The sequence below is a fragment of the Neomonachus schauinslandi genome, chromosome 5, assembly GCF_002201575.2.
Source record: "Neomonachus schauinslandi chromosome 5, ASM220157v2, whole genome shotgun sequence".
NCBI classification, from domain to species: Eukaryota; Metazoa; Chordata; class Mammalia; order Carnivora; family Phocidae; genus Neomonachus; species Neomonachus schauinslandi.
Window position 1 is genome coordinate 79498891 of NC_058407.1, and position 20014 is coordinate 79518904.

General features: G+C 37.8%; 1 protein-coding gene across 1 annotated transcript in view; it reads left to right on the forward strand.

The window, feature by feature from the left end:
* ITPR2 (inositol 1,4,5-trisphosphate receptor type 2) overlaps positions 1–20014 on the forward strand; it is a 482328-nt gene that overhangs the window by 243087 nt on the left and 219227 nt on the right. The window contains exon 35 of the mRNA XM_044915443.1: positions 15098–15288. Within this exon, the coding sequence (XP_044771378.1) occupies positions 15098–15288 (191 nt within the window). The remainder of the gene's footprint in view (positions 1–15097; positions 15289–20014) is intronic.

A 20014-nucleotide genomic window follows, 5' to 3' on the forward strand; every position in this document is an offset into this window, starting at 1 on the left:
CTTTTTCCTTGATGAATACTCCAGAAATTTTTTATCAGCAACTATCGAATGTATTGAGGCCGTGATCAGTTGTGCATTTATTATGTCATGTTCAGTTTTTCTGTTAAAACTTCATAAGCATTTAAAACTGAAGCCGTGATCAACTGTGAATGTACCATGCCTATCATATTAGGGTTATCCGAACAAACTTCCTAAGCTTCTAAAAGCTGAGGTGCTTTGAATGATTTGTATCTGCAGAAATTACCGATAGTTACCTCCATTGCTACACTTTCTCCTGAGTTATGTCAAATTTGAAATTGATAGGAAGATACAGGGTCTTCAGGGGTAATAAATGTGAATTCCCAGTAATACCATTCCCTGCGGGGGTGCCTAGCTGGAATGTAAGATATACATGTGTCTATCATTCTCTACCCTCAATGAGATAAGTTAAGGCTGGTTTGGGAACAAGTAAGGAGGGGACCTCTGCAATAAATGAACACCATGATGTTCACTGAGATTTGAGAAATGGTAGGGCCATTGAGGCCATGTAAAGTTTTAAATGCTGTTGGTCAGTTCCTGTTCCTCAGTTTACTCTTTTATATAAAACACAATAGCACATGTTAGAAGTAGTTTGAGAAAAAGCATCCAAAAATTACTTCCATATTATTTCACTTAAAAAAGAATTTTGCTCCATGTGTTTCATAATCTTCAAATGATTTGGGGGGATTAATGTTGGGTACTTTGTTGGCAACAGAATCTTTTTTCCAAATGGAAATTCTGTAAAATATCTTCTACAAATGGTTTGAATAATGAACATCAATCTTCAAGCCAATTGTTCCCCCAAAATTTGAACATGTAGAAAATAGTAACCCTTTGAGGAGAGAAATTCAGTGTCTATTAAACAAACAAATCTGTTTTAATCTACTTAGGATGTAGTTGATTGTAAGATGAGTTTGACACAATGTACTCCTGTGATTCTGGTTTTTAAAAACATCGTTATTGCTTTTTAAAAGTTAAATCTGAATAAGTTACAAGATATGTCAAAATCTTATAATATTTTTCACATATTCATTGATTCATTGGATTTATAATGATCCCTCATTATTTGAAACATATTATTTTAATTGTTTGGGAAATACAATCTCAAACTGTATTTCCTGCCCTCAATAAACTTTTAGTACACTGGGAGTAAATATAACAGGTACAGAAATCACAAAGCAGAATAAGTGTCTTAACTAAGCAGTACCAAGTAGCTTATCTGTTATAAAGTTTTAGAGCCTGAGATAGTACCTAGAGCTCAGTAGGTACCCAATAAGTATTCATTGCATGAATAAAATAAATGGATGAATACAGATAAATGCGTGAATATCCTACTCCTCTCATTGGCTGCATAGTATCTTATTATGTGCCTATATTCTAATTTATTTAAGCCCATTGCTGGATATTTATGTTGTTTCTAATCATTTTTGCATATGAGGGAGAATAAGGTGAATATCTACGAGTAGAATTTCTAGGTATTTTAATTTTGACAGATACTGCTGTCTGTAGAGATCATTTAATTTACATGTCACCAGTGATGTAGGAGAGCATTTTCTTCCTCGATAACGTGTTGTTATCAAATTCTTAGATCTTTGCCAATCTTGTAATTAAATATTGTTATAGATAATATCCTTACAAATATTGTTGTAGAAAATATCATTATAAATAGAAGTATTATTATATATGTGTTTCTCTTTTTATGAGTGAAGAAAAATAATCTGTCCATATGGTTGAGTCATTGGCATTTCCTTTTCTGTGGATTGTCACTTCTTGTACTTTGCTTACTTTTTCTAAAGGTTTTTTTTTCTTTTTTTTTTAAAGATTTTATTTATTTATTTGAGAGAGAGAGAATGAGAGACAGAGAGCATGAGAGGGAGGAGGGTCAGAGGGAGAAGCAGACTCCCCGCCAAGCAGGGAGCCCGATTGGGACTCGATCCCGGGACTCCAGGATCATGACCTGGGCCGAAGGCAGTCGCTTAACCAACTGAGCCACCCAGGCACCCAGGTTTTTTTTTCTTAACAGTTTCTCAATCATTATAACCCTTTATTTATTAAGGAAATACGCTCTTTGCCTATAAGTAACAATTGAAAATTTTTTTTTATTAATGTCATTTGAATTTTTATTTTATTTGTTTATTTTTAGTGTTTATTTTATTTATTTATTTTTATTTTTTTATTATGTTCAGTTAGCCACTGTATCATCATTAGTTTTTGATGTAGTGTTCAATGATTCATTAGTTGTGTATAACACCCGGTGCTCATATAATTTTATTTTATTTTATTTTTTGGGCATACAGAAATTTATTTTCTATTAGGCTTACAGGTTTTCTTTCATCTTCAGAATGGCCTTGATTTAAAAGATGTTTTTAAATTCCCATTGAGAATTTTGATGGCTTTAGTTTCTCCGTCTGCTTGTTTCTGTTTTTGGTGTGGCTCTTTACAATTGCGAGCTCTCTGGACTAGATTCAGTTATAAGGTAGAAGGTATGGAATCAGCTTTATTTTTTCCAGATGACTAGTCAGGTGTGCCAATAGTAGTTATTGCATAACCCATAAAATTATAGTCTTTATTCAATTTGGGGATTAATTGAATGTACTTGGAGCGCCACACAGGAAAGATGCATTTCATATCTTTAGTGTTCTTTGCATTTAAGCAGACTAGTGCTTTGGTAGAGACTTATCCTGGATACTGGGACATGGTACAGAAAAGGCACCACACTGCCCACCCCGTTACCCCTTCCTTGTGCACCGGCTGTTCTAGTTCTTATGGGTCTGCACAGTAGGGCTTGACAACCAAGCAGGGCTTCTAATTCCTGCTGATACTTTCTGTTGCCTTTCCCCCTACCTGTCAGTTTATCTATCTAAGCATTTTTTTCCATGGCACCTATCACTGCAATATGTGTGTTCTCAGAGATTTGGTTCTGGCAGGTACCATCAGTGATTTTGTCTAATTAAAAAATGTCACCTAATCTGCAATATTTAATGAATAATAATTAGAAATAGATTTCAATTACATCTTAAAATCACCGCAAGGATGAGTCATATCGAGAAAATTTTCAGGATAAGCCTAATTAGTGGCTTAGCCAAATCATCAAAATACCGGTGAATAAATATAGCTCATTTTAGAGAACTAGCTATCGCTAGGCAGAGTGCTACAAAAGATAAATGCATTAATGACAGCCCATCCTTTCTACTATTCGTTTTTTAAAGAACTCCATACACTTACTGTCTGACAAAACATCCTTAACAAGGTAGTATCCCAATTGCATTCTAATTTAGAAGAGAAATAGGAACACTTTTTTTTTAAGATTTCATTTATTTATTTGACAGAGAGAGAGATACAGAGAGAGAGGGAACAAGTAGGGGGAGTGGTAGAGGGAGAAGCAGGCTCCACACAGAGCAGGGAGCCTGATGCGGGAGTCGATCCCAGGACCCTAGGACCATGACCTGAGCTGAAGGCAGACACTTAACGACTGAGCCACCCAGGCCACCCCAGGAACATTTCTTTTTTAAATGTTTTAAACTTTAATGTGACTCTTTCCACTAAAGCACACAGTTGGAATTATTGCTACAGGCCAGAAGAATGACTGCTGTAGTAAATTCATTAGTTCTTTCTTAATGGGGGGGGGGGCAGGGAATAACCAGCAATCCCCAAATACATCCTAGTTCACATTGCACTATACTGTACTATATATACCAGAATTTTCCTAATTTAATAAAAGTAAGCTAAGTTTGGATTATATTTTTGGTTGCATTTGAAAAATATTCTAGTTATTGTTTTTGTGAGATGAATTAATTCTTTTCCTCATCACAATTTTCCTTTCTGCTTTAATTTTTAAACAATATATGGAAAGCTAATTAGCATTGTCAGCTGTGCTTTTGAATTAATATTTAGAATATTTTGATGGTGCAGAGAATCTATTTCAAGCCATACCTTTAAAGGGATTATATTTTTATAATTGCTTGAAAAATTTTTATCATTTCCACAGCTGTCTTATTTTAACTCGAATTCTCTTTTCCCCAGTTGCAGAGTTCATTTTCTTTTCTGACTTAGAAATTGTGATTTAGGCCTTGGCTGGAGTTTACCTTAGGCGGGAGAAAGTAAAGAGCTTTTATTTCACTCCGTTAATTTATAATGCACAATTTGTGCTAGGGTAGGAGACTAGAAAATAACCATTAAAGTAGTACAATTTGGGGAAAGTAAACAAACCAACAAACAAACAAAACCCTTTCGACAAAGTTTGGGATAGTGAATTCTCCTGAGCCTGGTGTGTCCGAGCTGTTGGCCCTAGTGGAGTAGTGGAGGAAACATCTGGGGTGGGTGTGATTCTCCCTGAGATGGCTAGCTAATTAGAAGCCTGCACTGCCGAGACTAACAGAGATCTTGCCATTGGACTGAATCTCCACCGGTGTCATTAGAAAAATATTCATTGAGTCCTTCTTTGTTTCAGTTCTATTCATAGCACCAACACTTAGTTGATGGTCAGTTGTGTCTAATGCACCTGATTCCTAAAGGGGAGATCAATCCCAATCCCCTCCTCAATTTTTTTTAAGTGTTAGTGTAAACTTGGTTATAATATATATTGAGGAACATTGAAGTTTATATGTTTTTGTTTCTTCGTTGCTTAGAAAGTAACGTACAACAGCACTGTCTTCTGTTTGACTTTTGAGTGTTCAGAGTGAGCCCAGCTTATGTGTGAAGCAGCCAGAAAGGGATCAAAGTCTCGCCAGGATTTGATCGTGGTGCAGGATTGAGTATTTATAAAAATATGTGCAGCTTGGCAGTGCCGAGGCCATCTGTCCTTCAGATGGAAATGGGGTGGAGTTGCTCCACCGCTGTGTGTGACGGACATAAACAGAGATTGTGTATGCTTTGGAAAAGGGACATTTACAATGAATATGAGAGAACATTGACTAGGGAAATCTGGGCAGCGCTGCAATTGATTGTTTAGGGTTATCTTACAGCTTTATTATTTCCTTAAATTTCAGCTAGAGCTCTTGCTTATTAAATTGGTAACTTTTTGTGTTGGTAGCTAAAATTATCTGTTTTCAAAGTAGTTTTAAAGTATCTTTCAACTTCAGGGAATTTTCACCAGCAGAACTAGTACTGACTACTGTCATTGTTCTCCTTTCATTATATGAAGCAAGCCAAATTCTCTCTCTCTCTTTTCTTCCTTTCCCAGTTTCATTCATTAAAAAAGTCTTCCAGGGGTGCGCGGGTGGCTCAGTCGGTTCAGTGTCTGCCTTCCACTCAGGTCATGATCCCAGCGTCTTTGGATGGAGTCCCGCATCGGGCTCCCTGCTCAGCGGGGAATCTGCTTCTCCCTCCGCCTCTGCCCCTCCCCCTACTCATCCTCTCTCCCTCCCTCTCTCTCTCCTCTCAAAAAAATAAATAAAATCTTTTTTTGAAAAAAAGTCTTCCAGGGACTATCATGATAACTTTAAATAATATCCTTACATTTCTGTGTTTTGACTTAACAGCTGTAAATAATATCTGTATTTCCATGCTGAAAAATAAGGAACATAACATATTGCCTTCATTTTGACCTCTTCTCTCCCACTCTGTGTTCTAATTATTGCTTAGTAGATTATTGGTTTTATGTTGTTATGATTTCTGAAACTTGTATTCTATTTGGAAATACAATGAAATCTTTTATAGGATAATAAAATTAAAAAATCAGATCATTCAGGGGGAGGAGCAAGATGGTGGAGGAGTAGGAGACCTAAATTTTGTCTGGTCCCAGGAATTCAGCTAGATAGGGATCAAACCATTCTGAACACCTACAAACTCAACAGGAGATCGAAGAAAAGAATAGCAGCAACTCTCTGAACAGAAAAGCGACCACTTTCTGGAAGGTAGAACGTGCGGAGAAGATATTCGGGAAGATAGACGGTGGGGGAGGGGGCCTCCCTTAGCAGCTACTGGCAAGTGATAGAGCCATGGAGCACAAAATCAGAACTTTTAGAAGTCGGTTCTGCAGAGGGACATCGCTCCAGTGGCTAAGCGGGGGGTGGAATCTTCACGAGACAGTGTGGTCTCAGGACCCTCGGGGTCACAGAAAGACCAGGGGTGTCTGAGTGCGGCAGAGCTCCCAGGTATCAGAGCGAGGAAGCCGGCTGCAGAGACGGAGCCAAGGTGTGGGCTCTCAGCTCGGGGTTGCCATAAACCATGATCCGCAGCACAGTCGGGCCACTGCTCTTCCAGCAGGGACACAACAAGCGGCAGATCCGGGGAGACTCCCCCCCTCCCCCCCGGGGGGAGCGGCGCGGGAGCACACCGCAGGGATCTGCTGGGTTTGGAGACTCCACACTGGGTCATGTGCCAGAGATAGAAACACTCAGGCACAGGCCAGGTGAGCACGGAGTGTGGCCAGAGACCGGGAGATGGGAGTGACTGACTGCTTTTCTCTGGGGGCGCACTGAGGAGCGGGGCCCCAAGTTGTCGGCTCCTCTGGGGTGGAGATTGGGAGGCTGCCATTTTCACTCTCCTCCTCCAAAGCTGTACGGAAAGCTTGCAGGGAACAAAAGCTCCCCAGAGCAAACCGGAGCAGATTACTTAGCCCGACCCGGCAAGGGCGGGGCAATTCCACCTCCGGCAAAGACATTTGGGAACCACGGCAACAGGCCCCTCCCCCAGAAGATCAGCAACAACAGCCGGCCAAGACCAAGTTTACCGATCAATGAGAACGGCAGAACTCCAGCGCTAGGGGAATACTGCACATAGAATTCATGGCTTTTTTCCCCCTGATTCTTTAGTCTTTCAAAGTTAGTATTTTAATTTTCTTTTTCTATTTTTTTTAAATTTTTCTTTTTCCCTTTTTCAACCAACATCTTATCAATCCCTTTTTAAAAAATCTTTTTTATTTTTCATTTTTAGAGACATATTCTATCCCTTCATAGTAGTTACCCTTATTTTTGGCATATATACATAAGTTGTTTTCTCTTTAAAATTTTGAGATACAGTTTCTTCTAACAGATCAAAATATACCCTAAACCTCTAGTGTATGGCTTTGTTCTAGTCTCCTGCCTGATCACATTCTCTCCCTTTTTCTTTCTTTTTTTTTAAAAAATCCTCTTCTTTCTTTTTTCAAACAACTTCTTATCAATTCCTTTTATAAGATTTTTTATATTTTTCACCTTTACAGTCATATTCCATCCCTTCATCATATCAACCCTTATTTTGTACACATATAAGTCTTTCTTTAAAATTTTGGGAGGCACTTTCTTCTAATAGGCCAAAATACACCCAAAATCTAGTGTGTGGCACTGATCTATGCACCAGACTGATCATATTTGATTATATTCTGTTTTTTTTGTTTTGTTTTGTTCTGTTTTTGTTTGTTTTTATCTTTTTCTTTTTTCTTTCTTTCCCTTTCTTTTCCCACGGTTTCAGGTCTTTTCTGATTTGTTTAGAGTATATTTTCTGGGGATGTTGTTACCCTGTTAGCATTTTGCTCTCTCATTCATCTATTCTCTTCTGGACAAAATGACAAGATGGAAAAAATCACCTCAACACAAAGAACAAGAGGTAGTACTGACTGCCAGGGACCTACTCAATACGGACATTAGTACAATGTCAGACCTAGAGTTCAGAATCATGATTTTAAAGATACTAGCTGGGCTTGAAAAAAGCATCGAAGTTGTTAGAGAAACCCTTTCTGGAGAAATAAAAGAACTAAAATCTAACCAAGTAGAAATCAAAAAGGCTATTAATGAGGTGCAATCAAAAATGGAGGCTCTAACTGCTAGGATAAATGAGGCCAAAGGGAGAATTAGTGATATAGAAGACCAAAGGATGGAAAATAAAGAAACTGAGAAAAAGAGAGATAAACAACTACTGGATCATGAAGGGAGAATTCGAGAAATAAGTGATACCATAAGACAAAACAATATTAGAATAATTGGGATCCCAGAAGAAGAAGAAAGAGAGAGGGGCAGAAGGTATATTGGAGCAAATTATAGCAGAGAACTTCCCTAATTTGGGGAAGGAAACAGGCATCAAAATCCAGGAGGCACAGAGACCCCCCTCAAAATCAAGAAAAATAGATCAACACCCTAACATCTAATAGTAAAACTTACAAGTCTCAGAGACAAAGAGAAAATCCTGAAAGCAGCTCGGGAGAAGAGATCTGTAACCTACAAGGGTAGAAACATTAGATTGGCAACAGACCTATCCACAGAGACCTGGCAGGCCAGAAAGGACTGGCATGATATATTCAGAGTGCTAAATGAGAAAAATATGCAGCTAAGAATGCTATATCCAGCTAGGCTGTCATTGAAAATAGAAAGATAAAAAGCTTCCAGGACAAACAAAAACTAAAAGAATTTGCAAACACGAAACCAGCCCTACAAGAAATCTTGAAAGGGGTCCTCTAAGCAAAGAGAGAGCCTAAAAGTAACATAGACCAGAAAGGAACACAGACAATATACAGTAACAGTCATCTTACAGGCAGTACAATGGCACTAAATTCATATCTTTCAACAGTTACCCTGAATGTAAATGGGCTAAATGCCCCAATCAAAAGACACAGAGTGTCAGATTGGATAAAAGAACAAGACCCATCGATATGCTGTCTGCAAGAGACTCATTTTAGACCCAAAGACACCGCCAGATTGAAAGTGAGGGGGTGGAAAACCATTTACCATGCTAATGGACATCAAAAGAAAGCTGGCAATCCTTATATCAGACAAATTAGATTTTAAACCAAAGTCTATAATAAGAGATGAGGAAGGACACTATATCCTACTTAAAGGGTCTATCCAACAAGAAGATCTAACAATTGTAAATATCTATGCCCCTAACATGGGAGCAGCCAATTACATAAGGCACTTAATAACGAAAGCAAAGAAACACATCGACAGCAATACAATAATAGTGGGGGACTTTAACACCGCCCTGACTGAAATGGACAGATCATCTAAGCAAAAGATCCACAAGGAAATAAAGACTTTAAATGACACACTGGACAAAATGGACTTCACAGACATATTCAGAATATTCCATCCCAAAGCAATGGAATACACATTCTTCTTTAGTGCCCATGGAACATTCTCCAGAATAGATCACATCCTAGGTCACAAATCAGGTCTCAACAGGTACCAAAAGATTGGGATCATTCCCTGCATATTTTCAGACCACAATGCTTTGAAACTAGAACTCAATCACAAGAGGAAAGTCGGAAAGAACTCAAATACATGGAGGCTAAAGAGCATCCTACTAAAGAATGAATGGGTCAACCAGGAAATTAAGGAAGAATTAAAAAAATTCATGGAAACAAATGAAAATGAAAACACAACTGTTCAAAATCTTTGAGATGCAGCAATGGTGGTCCTAAGAGAAAAGTATATAGCAATACAGGCCTTTCTCAAGAAACAAGAAAGGTCTCAAATACACAACCTAACCCTACACCTAAAGGAGCTGGAGAAAGAACAGCAAATAAAGCCTAAACCCAGCAGGAGAAGAGAAATAGTAAAGATCAGAGCAGAAATCAATGAAATAGAAACCAAAAGAACAGTAGAACAGATCAACGAAACTAGCAGCTGGTTCTTTGAAAGAATTAACAAGATTGATAAAACCCTGGCCAGACTTATCAAAAAGAAAAGAGAAATGACCCAAATCAACAAAATCATGAATGAAAGAGGAGAGATCACAACCAACACCAAAGAAATACAAACAATTATAAGAACATATGAGCAACTCTATGCCAGCAAATTAGATAACCTGGAAGAAATGGATGCATTCCTAGAGATGTATTAACTACCAAAACTGAACCAGGAAGAAATAGAAAACCTGAACAGACCCATAACCACTAAGGAAATTGAAGCAGTTATCAAAAATCTCCCAACAAGAGCCCAGGGCCAGATGGCTTCCCAGGGGAATTCTACCAAACATTTCAAGAAGAATTAATACCTATTCTTCTGAAACTGTTCCAAAAAATAGAAATGGAAGGAAAACTTCCAAACTCATTTTTTGAGGCCAGCATTACCTTGATCCCAAAATTAGACAAAGACCTCATCAAAAAGGAGAATTACAGACCAATATCCTTGATGAATATGGAGGCAAAAATTCTCACCAAAATACTAGCCAATAGGATCCAACAGTACATTAAAAGGATTATTTCACCACAACCAAGTGGGATTTATCCCTGGGCTGCAAGGTTTGTTCAACATATGCAAATCAATCAATGTGATACAATACATTAATAGAAGAAAGAACAAGAACCATATGATCTTCTCAATAGTTGCAGAAAACGCATTTGACAAAGTACAGCATCCTTTCTTGAGTAAAACTCTTCAGAGTATAGGGATAGAGGGATATACCTCAATATCATGAAAGCCATCTATGAAAAACCCACAGCAAATATCATTCTCAATGGGGAAAAACTGAGAGTTTTCCTCCTAAAGTCAGGAACATGGCAGGGATGTCCACTATCACCAATGCTATTCAACATAGTATTAGAAGTCCTAGCCACAGCAGACAACAAAAAGAAATAAAAGGCATCCGAATTGGCAAAGAAGAAGTCAAACTCTCACTCTTTGCAGATGATATGATACTTTATGTGGAAAACCCAAAAGACTCCACCCCAAAACTGCTAGAACTCATACAGGAATTCAGTAAAGTGGCAGGATATAAAATCAATGCACAGAAATCAACGACATTCCTATACACCAACAACAAGACAGAAGAAAGAGAAATTAAGGATTTGATCCCATTTACAATTGCACCCCAAACCATAAGATACCTAGGAATAAATCTAACCAAAGAGGCAAAGGATCTGTACTCAGAAAACTGTAAAATACTCATGAAAGAAATTGAAGACACAAAGAAATAGAAAAACGTTCCATGCTCATGGATTGGAAGAACAAATATTGTGAAGATGTCAATGCTACCTAGAGCAATCTACACATTTAATGCAATCCCTATCAAAATACCATCAACTTTTTTCAAAGAAATGGAACAAATAATCCTAAAATTTGTATGGAACCTGAAAAGACCCCGAATAGCCAGAGGAATTTTGAAAAAGAAAAGCAAAGCTGGCGGCATCGCAATTCCGGACTTCAAGCTCTACTACAAAGATGTAATCATCAGGACAGTATCGTCCTGGCACAAAAACAGACACATAGATCAGTGGAACAGAATAGAGAGCCCAGAAATGGACCCTCAACTCTATGGTCAACTGATATTTGACAAAGCAGGTAAGAATGTCCAATGGAAAAAAGACCGTCTCTTCAACAAATGGTGTTGGGAAAATTGGACAGCCACATGCAGAAGAATGAAACTGGACCATTTCCTTACACCATACACAAAAATAGACTCAAAATGGTTGAAAGACCTAAATGATGTGATATATATATATATACTTACCATATTATGATAAGTATATATATATATGTGTGTATATATATATCTATACACACACACACACACACATTGGAATATTATGCAGTCATCAAAAAAATAAAAAACCCGAAATCTTGCCATTTGCAATGACGTGAGTGGAACTAGAGGGTATTATGCTAAGCGAAATAAGTCAATCAGAGAAAGACATGTGTCATATGATCGTACTGATATTAGGACTTCTTAATCTCAGGAAACAAACTGAGGGTTGCTGGAGTGGTGGGAGGTGGGAGGGATGGGGTGGCTGGGTGATAGACATTGGGGAGGGTATGTGCTATGGTGAGCGCTGTGAATTGTGTAAGACTGTTGAATCACAGACCTATACCTCTGAAACAAATAATACATTATATGTTAAAAAAAAAAAAGAAGATATAGGAAGGGAAAAATGAAGGGGGGGAAATCGGAGGGGGAGATGAACCGTGAGAGACTATGGATTCTGAGAAACAAACTGAGGGTTCTAGAGGGGAGGGGAGTGGTGGGATGGGTTAGCCTGGTGATGGGTATTAAAGAGGGTACGTACTGAATGGAGCACTGAGTGTTTTATGTAAACAATGAATCATGGAACACTACATCAAAAACTAATGATGTAATGTTTGGTAGTTAACATAACATAATAAAATTTAAAAAATTTAAAAATCAGTGATCAGAGCTTACCATATTATGATAAGTAAATATTTTTCGCTCTATAACCATTAGAGACAAAGATGTAGTGTGATGATATTGAGACTTTTCTAATTTCCTAACCAGGAACGTCTAATGGATCTTCCTTCATGTGTGTCTTGCTTTATTCTCTTCTTCAGGTTCATACTCAGTTGCCATGATTTCTTGTATTCACATTGACATTTTCTTGGATTCCTTTCTCTCTCTCTCTCTTTTTGTGTGTGTGTGTGTGATTTTCATAGTGGGTTTACAGAAAAAATTCTCAGATTTACATGTTCTGAAATGTTTTTATTCAGGTATCACTTGTGATCTTCAGTTTAGATGGGTATAAACTCCTAATTTCAAAATTTGTTGTCCATTAGTTCTTGAACATATTATTCTACAGATTCTAGCATACAGTATTGATGGTGAGAAGTTTGGTGCCTGTCTCTTTTCTGTAGGAATCCTACTTTTTCTCTTGGGTGTTGGCATTTCTATTAGTTTTGTAGGGCAACCATAACAAATTTCCTGAACGAGGTGGCTTACAATAATAGAAATTTTCTACTTCACAATTTTGGAGGCTAGAAGTCTGTAATCAAGGTGTCAGTGGCCCCATACTCTCTGAGACCCCATGCCTTTCTCTTCACTTCCGGTGTTTGCTGGCAGTCCTTGGCATTCCTTGACTTGAAGCTGAGTAAATCCTGTCTCTGCCTTGATCTTCACATGGTGTTCTTCCCTCTGTGTGTCTCTGCTTCTCTTTCCCCTTTCTTATAAGGACACCAGTTGTATTGGATTAGGGCCCACCCTAATTTAGTATGACCTCATCTTAACTTGAATACATTTGCAAAGACCGTATTTCCAAATAAGGTCACATTCACAGATATCTATGATTTAGACTTGAACATATATTTTTGGTGGCACGACTCAATCCATGATAGCATTGTCTGTTTTTACCAGACTATGGTCAATATGCTTATTTAATCCTGTTTTATACACAGTAGGTCCTTTCAGTTTGAAGACATACATTTTTCTTCAGATCAAGTAAATTGTTGTTTATTATTTTCTTAATAATTTCTTCCCTTCCATTGTCTCTGATCTTTCTTTCTGAAACTTATATATTTTAGATATTTGACTTCCTGGATGACTCTTTCTCTTTCATATTCTCTCTCTTTTATACTCCTTTTTGATGTTTTATGCTTTATGTTCTAGAAGATTCTTTGACTTTCCCAGATTATCAGCTTGGTCTTTATTCTTATCCTTTTCTTTTTCAGCCATTTTGAAATGTTTATTTGTGTAATTATATTTTAATTTCCAAAATTTCTTTCTTTTTCTGATTTTGGGGGAGTTTGGGGGAGTAGTATATACCCACATTTTCTGAGGATGATAATCAGATTATTTAAATATTTTCTGTTCTTCCCTGAATCATTTCTGTTTTCACTGGGGCCAGTTATTCTTAATGCTTTTAGTTTCCCCTATGATTCTTGGTGGTGTGTTCATAGTTATAAAGGTCTGTAATGACTGCATTGGATCCACAGCAGTTTTGAGGGTCTGTTTCTCTACTAGCATTCTTGTATAAATGACAGATCTGACCCAGAGTTCTGGGTGAGGGGCTGAATAAATGATATACAGGCTTTCCTTTGGGGTATGTGTGTGTGTGTGAAGCAGAAGACCAGCTGAGAATACTAGCAAGTGTTATAATATGAGAGCTTTGCTCCGGGGTTAGAGTCTTGAATATTTTTTCTTTCTGCTGGAGCTGCTTCTTCTCTCTTCCCTCTTCTACTTCTTATTTGATGAAGATCTCTGGAGTTACTTCAAGCTCTATTCTGCTTCTCTGTCAAGTCCTGACACCTTCATTTGGCATTCTCTCCAGGTAGGTATTTCACTTCAATGAGAGTTCCTTTCTATAATTCCCTAACTTTATCCTCTGGATAAAAACTGCTGTTGCTAATTGCTCTGTTTATGCTAGTCAGAGCGGGGAGGATCTTAACTTCCCAGCTATGCACATGCTGTTCTTTAATGAGTTGCCCAGATAATTCCCCTACCCCCCATTACCACTCTTGGTGTTGGTTGACTCTCTTCTAAGGAAGATGTTTTCTAACTCTTATCTCTTATAGAGCAATGTCTGTCCTCTTCCTTCTCTGATAGACTAATCCTGTCTTCATTCTGCTTGCAAAAATGCCTCAATGTTTTTGTTTTCCTTATGGCAAGCATTCTCATTTTTTCAGTATTATGATGTAAGTCTGATAAAATATATGTTTCAGTGAATTTGGGGAAGAAGGACATGTACAATGTGCCCTCTTCAAATACAGATTTTTTATACTATTCAAGTTTTTATTACCTCTCTCATCTGTTTTGCTACCTGAAATTTTGTGTGTGCACATGTGTGTGCATACACACATACACATCAATTATACTAATTAACAGGCAGGATTTTATCATGTGTTTTCTGTCTGCTTTCTTATTTTTCTTGGCAGCTGGGAAAACACAAATTCACATGGCTGTTTTACACTGTTTTCTATATTGATGCTGTATGAAGTGAATTTCAAACATTAATCATCAAGAATCAAATAAGGTCTTGAATGTTTAATGAGCTCACTTTAATAATTGGTCTTAAGAATTGAAATGCTTTCAGGTTAAAAGCTTTTGTAGTTATAGAAAACAATTAATGGCAGAGTTTAAAGATTTGATTTTTTTCTGTTTTATTGAGATATAAGTGACATATAACATTGTATTAATTTAAGGTGTACAACATAATAACTTGATATATGCATATATAGCAAAATGATTACCACAATAAATTTAGTTAACATCCATCACCTCACATAGTTACAATTTTTTTCTTGTGGTGAGAACTTTTAATATTTATTCTCTTAGCAAATTTCAAATAGATGATACAGTATTGTTAAGTATAGTCACCATACTGGTCATTACATCACAGAAGTTATGGTTTTTCTTTTTTCTTTTTTCTGTTTATAAGATTATTTCAGTAATGTGTAAGAAGCTGTAGTCATAGTAAGAGAAAAATATTTTCTTTCTTTTTCAGCAAAGAATCGTGGGATTGCCATTCCAGTGGATTTGGACAGCCAAGTTAATACCCTTTTCCTGAAGAGCCATTCCAATATGGTGCAGAGAGCAGCCATGGGTTGGAGACTATCCGCTCGCTCTGGACCACGCTTCAAGGAGGCTCTTGGAGGGCCTGCTTGGGATTATAGAAATATTATTGAAAAGTTACAGGTACAATGAGTATGCAATGGCTTACCATTTTCTAAATTATAATTTTTAATATACGTAGTAACACAAATAGAATATGGTTAAAAACATCAAGTTCTATTTGGGGACCAGGCTTTACTTTACAATTCCCTACCAATATTACTCTTTTTAAAAGCATGGCTTCCAGGTAAAAGTTGTTATTTTTAGTGATTATGTATTATCTAATACATACTGGGTCTTAATATCAATGGGTCTTAATATCAAATGGGTCTTAATATCAAAATAATACTCAATAAAACTTGGAAAAATAGGTGCTGGGAAAATTGGATAGCCACATGCAGAAGAATGAAACTGGACCATTTCCTTACACCACACACAAAAATAGACTCCAAATGGTTGAAAGACCTTAATGTGAGACAGGAATCCATCAAAATCCTAAAGGAGAACACAGCTAGCAACCTCTTCGACCTCAGCCACAGCAACTTCTTCCTAGAAACATCACCAAAGGCAAGGGAAGCAAGGGCAAAAATGAACTATTGGGACTTCATCAAGATAAAAAGCTTTTGCAAAGCAAAGGAAACAGTCAACAAAACCAAAAGAGAACTGACAGAATGGGAGAAGATATTTGCAAATGACATATCAGATAAAGGGCTAGTATCCAAAAATCTATAAAGAACTTATCAAACTCAACACCCAAAGAACAAAGAATCCAATCAAGAAATGGGCAGAAGACATGAACAGACATTTCTCCAAAGAAGACATCCAGATGGCCAGCAGACACATGAAAAAGTGCTCCCCATCTCTCGGCATCAGGGAAATCCAAATCAAAACCTCAATGAGATACCGCCTCACACCAGTCAGAATGGGTAAAATTAACAAGTCAGAAAATGACAGATGTTGGCGGGGATGCAGAGGAAGGGGAACCCTCCTACACTGTTGGTGGGAATGCAAGCTGGTGCAGCCACTCTGGAAAACAGTATGGAGGTTCCTCAAAAAGTTGAAAATAGAGCTACCATATGATCCAGCAATTGCACTACTGGGTATTTACCCCAAAGATACAAAAGTAGGGATCCAAAAGGGTACGTGCACCCCGATGTTTATAGCAGCAATGTCCACAATAGCCAAACTGTGGAAAGAGCCAAGATGTCTATCAACAGATGAATGGATAAAGAAGATGTGGTATATATATACAATGGAATATTATGCAGCTATCAAAAGGAATGAGATCTTGCCATTTGCAACAACATGGATGGAACTGGAGGGTATTATGTTGAGCGAAATAAGTCAAACAGAGAAAGACATGTATCATATGACCTCACTGATATGAGGAATTCTTAATCTCAGGAAACAAACTGAGGGTTGCTGGAGTGGGGCGTGGGGTGGGAGGGACGGGGTGACTGGGTGATAGACACTGGGAAGGGTATGTGCTCTGGTAAGTGCTGTGAATTGTGCAAGACTGTTGAATCTCAGATCTGTACCTCTGAAACAAATAATGCAATATATGTTAAGAAAAAAAAAAAAAGAAGATAGCAGGAGGGGAAGAATGAAGGGGGGGAAATCGGAGGGGTAGACGAACCATGAGAGATGATGGGCTCTGAAAAACAAACTGAGGGTTCTAGAGGGGAGGGGGGTGGGAGGATGAGTTAGCCTGGTGATGGGTATTGAGGAGGGCACATTCTGCATGGAGCACTGGGTGTTATGCACAAACAATGAATCATGGAACACTACATCTAAAACTAATGATGTAATGTATGGGGATTAACATAACAATAAAAAATTTAAAAAATACTTGGAAAAATAAGTTACCATAAATTCTCATGTAATAAATTAAATATTCATAACCTTGCTTCAGTTTATCTCTCAGTATTCTCTTATACTCTTTTGGTGAAAATGGTGTAAGCACCATTATTTGCATAGTATCCCAATCCTGTGTTTGGCCTGGATTCTGGGACATCAAGTAAAGAGAGACATTGTATTTGTCTGCTCAGGCTGCCATCACAAAATACCATAGACTACATGGTTTAACCAATAGCAAATTATTTTATCAAAGTTCTGGAGATAGAAGCCCAAGATCCCTCTCCTTGGCTTGCAGGTGGCTACCTTGTCACTGTGTCCTCATATGGTCCTTCCTCTGTACACATGTGTGTCTGTATCCTTATTGCCTCTTCTTATAAGGACACCAGTCATATTGGATGAGAGCTGCCCATATGAATTCATTTTACCTTAATTATGTCTTTAAAGGCCCTATCTACACATATAGTCACATTCTGAAGTACTTCAACATATGAGTTTTGTTAGGGAGACACAATTCAACCCATAACAGAAATCTTCCCACCCACATAATTGTAGACAATTTCATGGAGTGAATTAGGGTATGGTTTGAGGAAATTGTTTGGCTTGGAGAATAGTCAAAACATGAACTGGAATAAATATTGCAAGAGGTTACATGTAGAATAATTGGTGGAGGTTCAGAATTTTAATAGCTGAGTGTTATGTGTGATTAAAAAGACAAGTTAGACTCAGTATGAAAAACTTGAAGGTTATAAGTCATTGAAAATTTGGGTGAAAATGTCATTATAAGTTATTAAACAGTTATTGGTTTGCCGGAAAGAGTTATCAGGAAGAGACTAGAAGAGAACAGACTAGTTAAGAATCACTAAATATCTGGGGTACATCGGTGGCTCAGTCAGTTAAGCATCTGACCCCTGATTTCCACTCAGGTCATGATCTCAGGGTTTTGAGATTGAGCCCTGTGCTGGGTGTGGAGCCTGCTTAAGATTTTCTCTCCCTCTGCCCCTCCCCACCTATTCTCTCTAAAAAAAAAGAAAGAAAAGAAAGAAAAGAATCACTAAATATCTCAGCCAGGTGGCAGTATGAATGAATTGAAGAAACAGGGCTTATATCAATAATGAAGGCAGGGTCAACAGACCTGCCTTGGGTGGAGAGAGGCACTGATGATTGGAGACTAGGTGCTATTATTAAGATGTTTTATTGTAGGAGAGAAGGAGAGACTACAGTAGAAGGAGGTTGTCCATGGTCATTGCTAATATGCTGAATCACATTAACAGGCTATTAAATGTATTGGAAGTTAAGTCTATATTTGGAGATATTATTTGGAGCAAGGACAGTGGATGGTGTTGCTAAAAGGGAGAATATAGTGATAGGAAAAACAAAGAACATCTTGTAAGAGGCCAGGAATGGCAGAATGGCTTAATAAGAGATACAAATGGTAGGGTCACAAAGAAGAGGAGTCAGGTTTATGAGAGCAAAAAGAGTAGAACATTTCAGAGGAGAGATGGATAGAAGTGTTAGCCAGCGTATAGAGAGGACATGCGTTGTTTCACTCATTAAATAAATACGTCTTTAGTGAAAAACTCAATGCCAGCTACTGTGTGCTAGAAATAGAGCTGTGAGCCCTATGCTCTCATGGAACATACATTCTCACCCATTAGATGAATGATATAATGTTAGGTAATTAAAACTACTATGAATAAAATAAAGCACGGTAACGACATGGTGAAGACATACTGGGAGAATGATCTTATAGTAGACACCTCTGTTGAGGTGACATTTGAGTTGAGACCTGAATAAGGGAGAGGAATAATCTATTCAAAGATTTGAGGACAGAGATTTTTATTAGGAGGGAATAGTAAATGCAAAGGTACTTAAGCAGGAATGAAGCTGGTGGGTTTGAGGAGCCAAGAGAAGCCCATTGGGGTAAGAGTATAGTGAGCAAAGGAGGAGAGGATTATGAAAGTAGGAGCCAGATCATGTAGAGACTTGCATGGTAAGGCATTTGGATTTTATTCTAAGTGAGATGGCAACTCATTGGAGATTTTCAGTAGAGGATAATCATGACTTGGTTTGCTTTTTAAAAGGTCACTGGATTTTGAGTGATGAGTGGATTATAGGGTCCAGACATAGAAGCAGTGACTCTTTTGCATTAATTCAGGCAAAAGATGATGGCAGCTTGGCTTCTCGGGGTAGCAATTGTAGTGAAGAGAAGGAGATGAATTTTGTATATATTTGGTTGTAGGGCCAACAGGACTTGGTAGATGAGTGGATGAGTTGTGGGGGGTTGGAAAGGAGAATAGAGGATATGATATGATTGAATCATTTGCTAAGATAGGGAAGAATGGAGAATTGTAATTAGGAATTCTGTGTGTGAGATTTTAAGTTTGAGATGTCTATTTAGATATCCATGTGGGTATGTCAAACAGGCAGTTGGATATATGAGTCCAGAGTGGTTTGGAAAGATGTCCATGCAGGAAATATAAATGTGGAATGTTCCAGCATATATATAATATTAAAACCATGGACTTGAATGAGATTTCTCACAAGAAAGGACCAGGAGCTACTGGGAGTTGGCGAAGGAATGGTCAGGACATAGGTGGAAAATAGAGAAAGTATGATGTTACGAAAGCCAAGAGCAGAGCAGGAAGGGTTTGACAGAATAGAAACAAGTGTGTAAAATGCTTAGCGGTGGTTGGGTAAGATGAAGGCAGCAAAGTAACCACTGGATTTGTTAATAGGGTGATGATTGCAACTAACTGTTACTCAACAGTAATGATTACAAACATTTATTGAGGAATAATAAATGGCCAGTATGTGTTAGAGGCTGTCCTGTGTACTTACCTTTAATCCTCACAGCAAACCCATGTGAGTGTATCATTATCCTGACTTTTCACATGGGGAAATAACAAGTTAGAGATTACATAATTGGCCTGTGATCAAAATAAAAGCTGAAGAC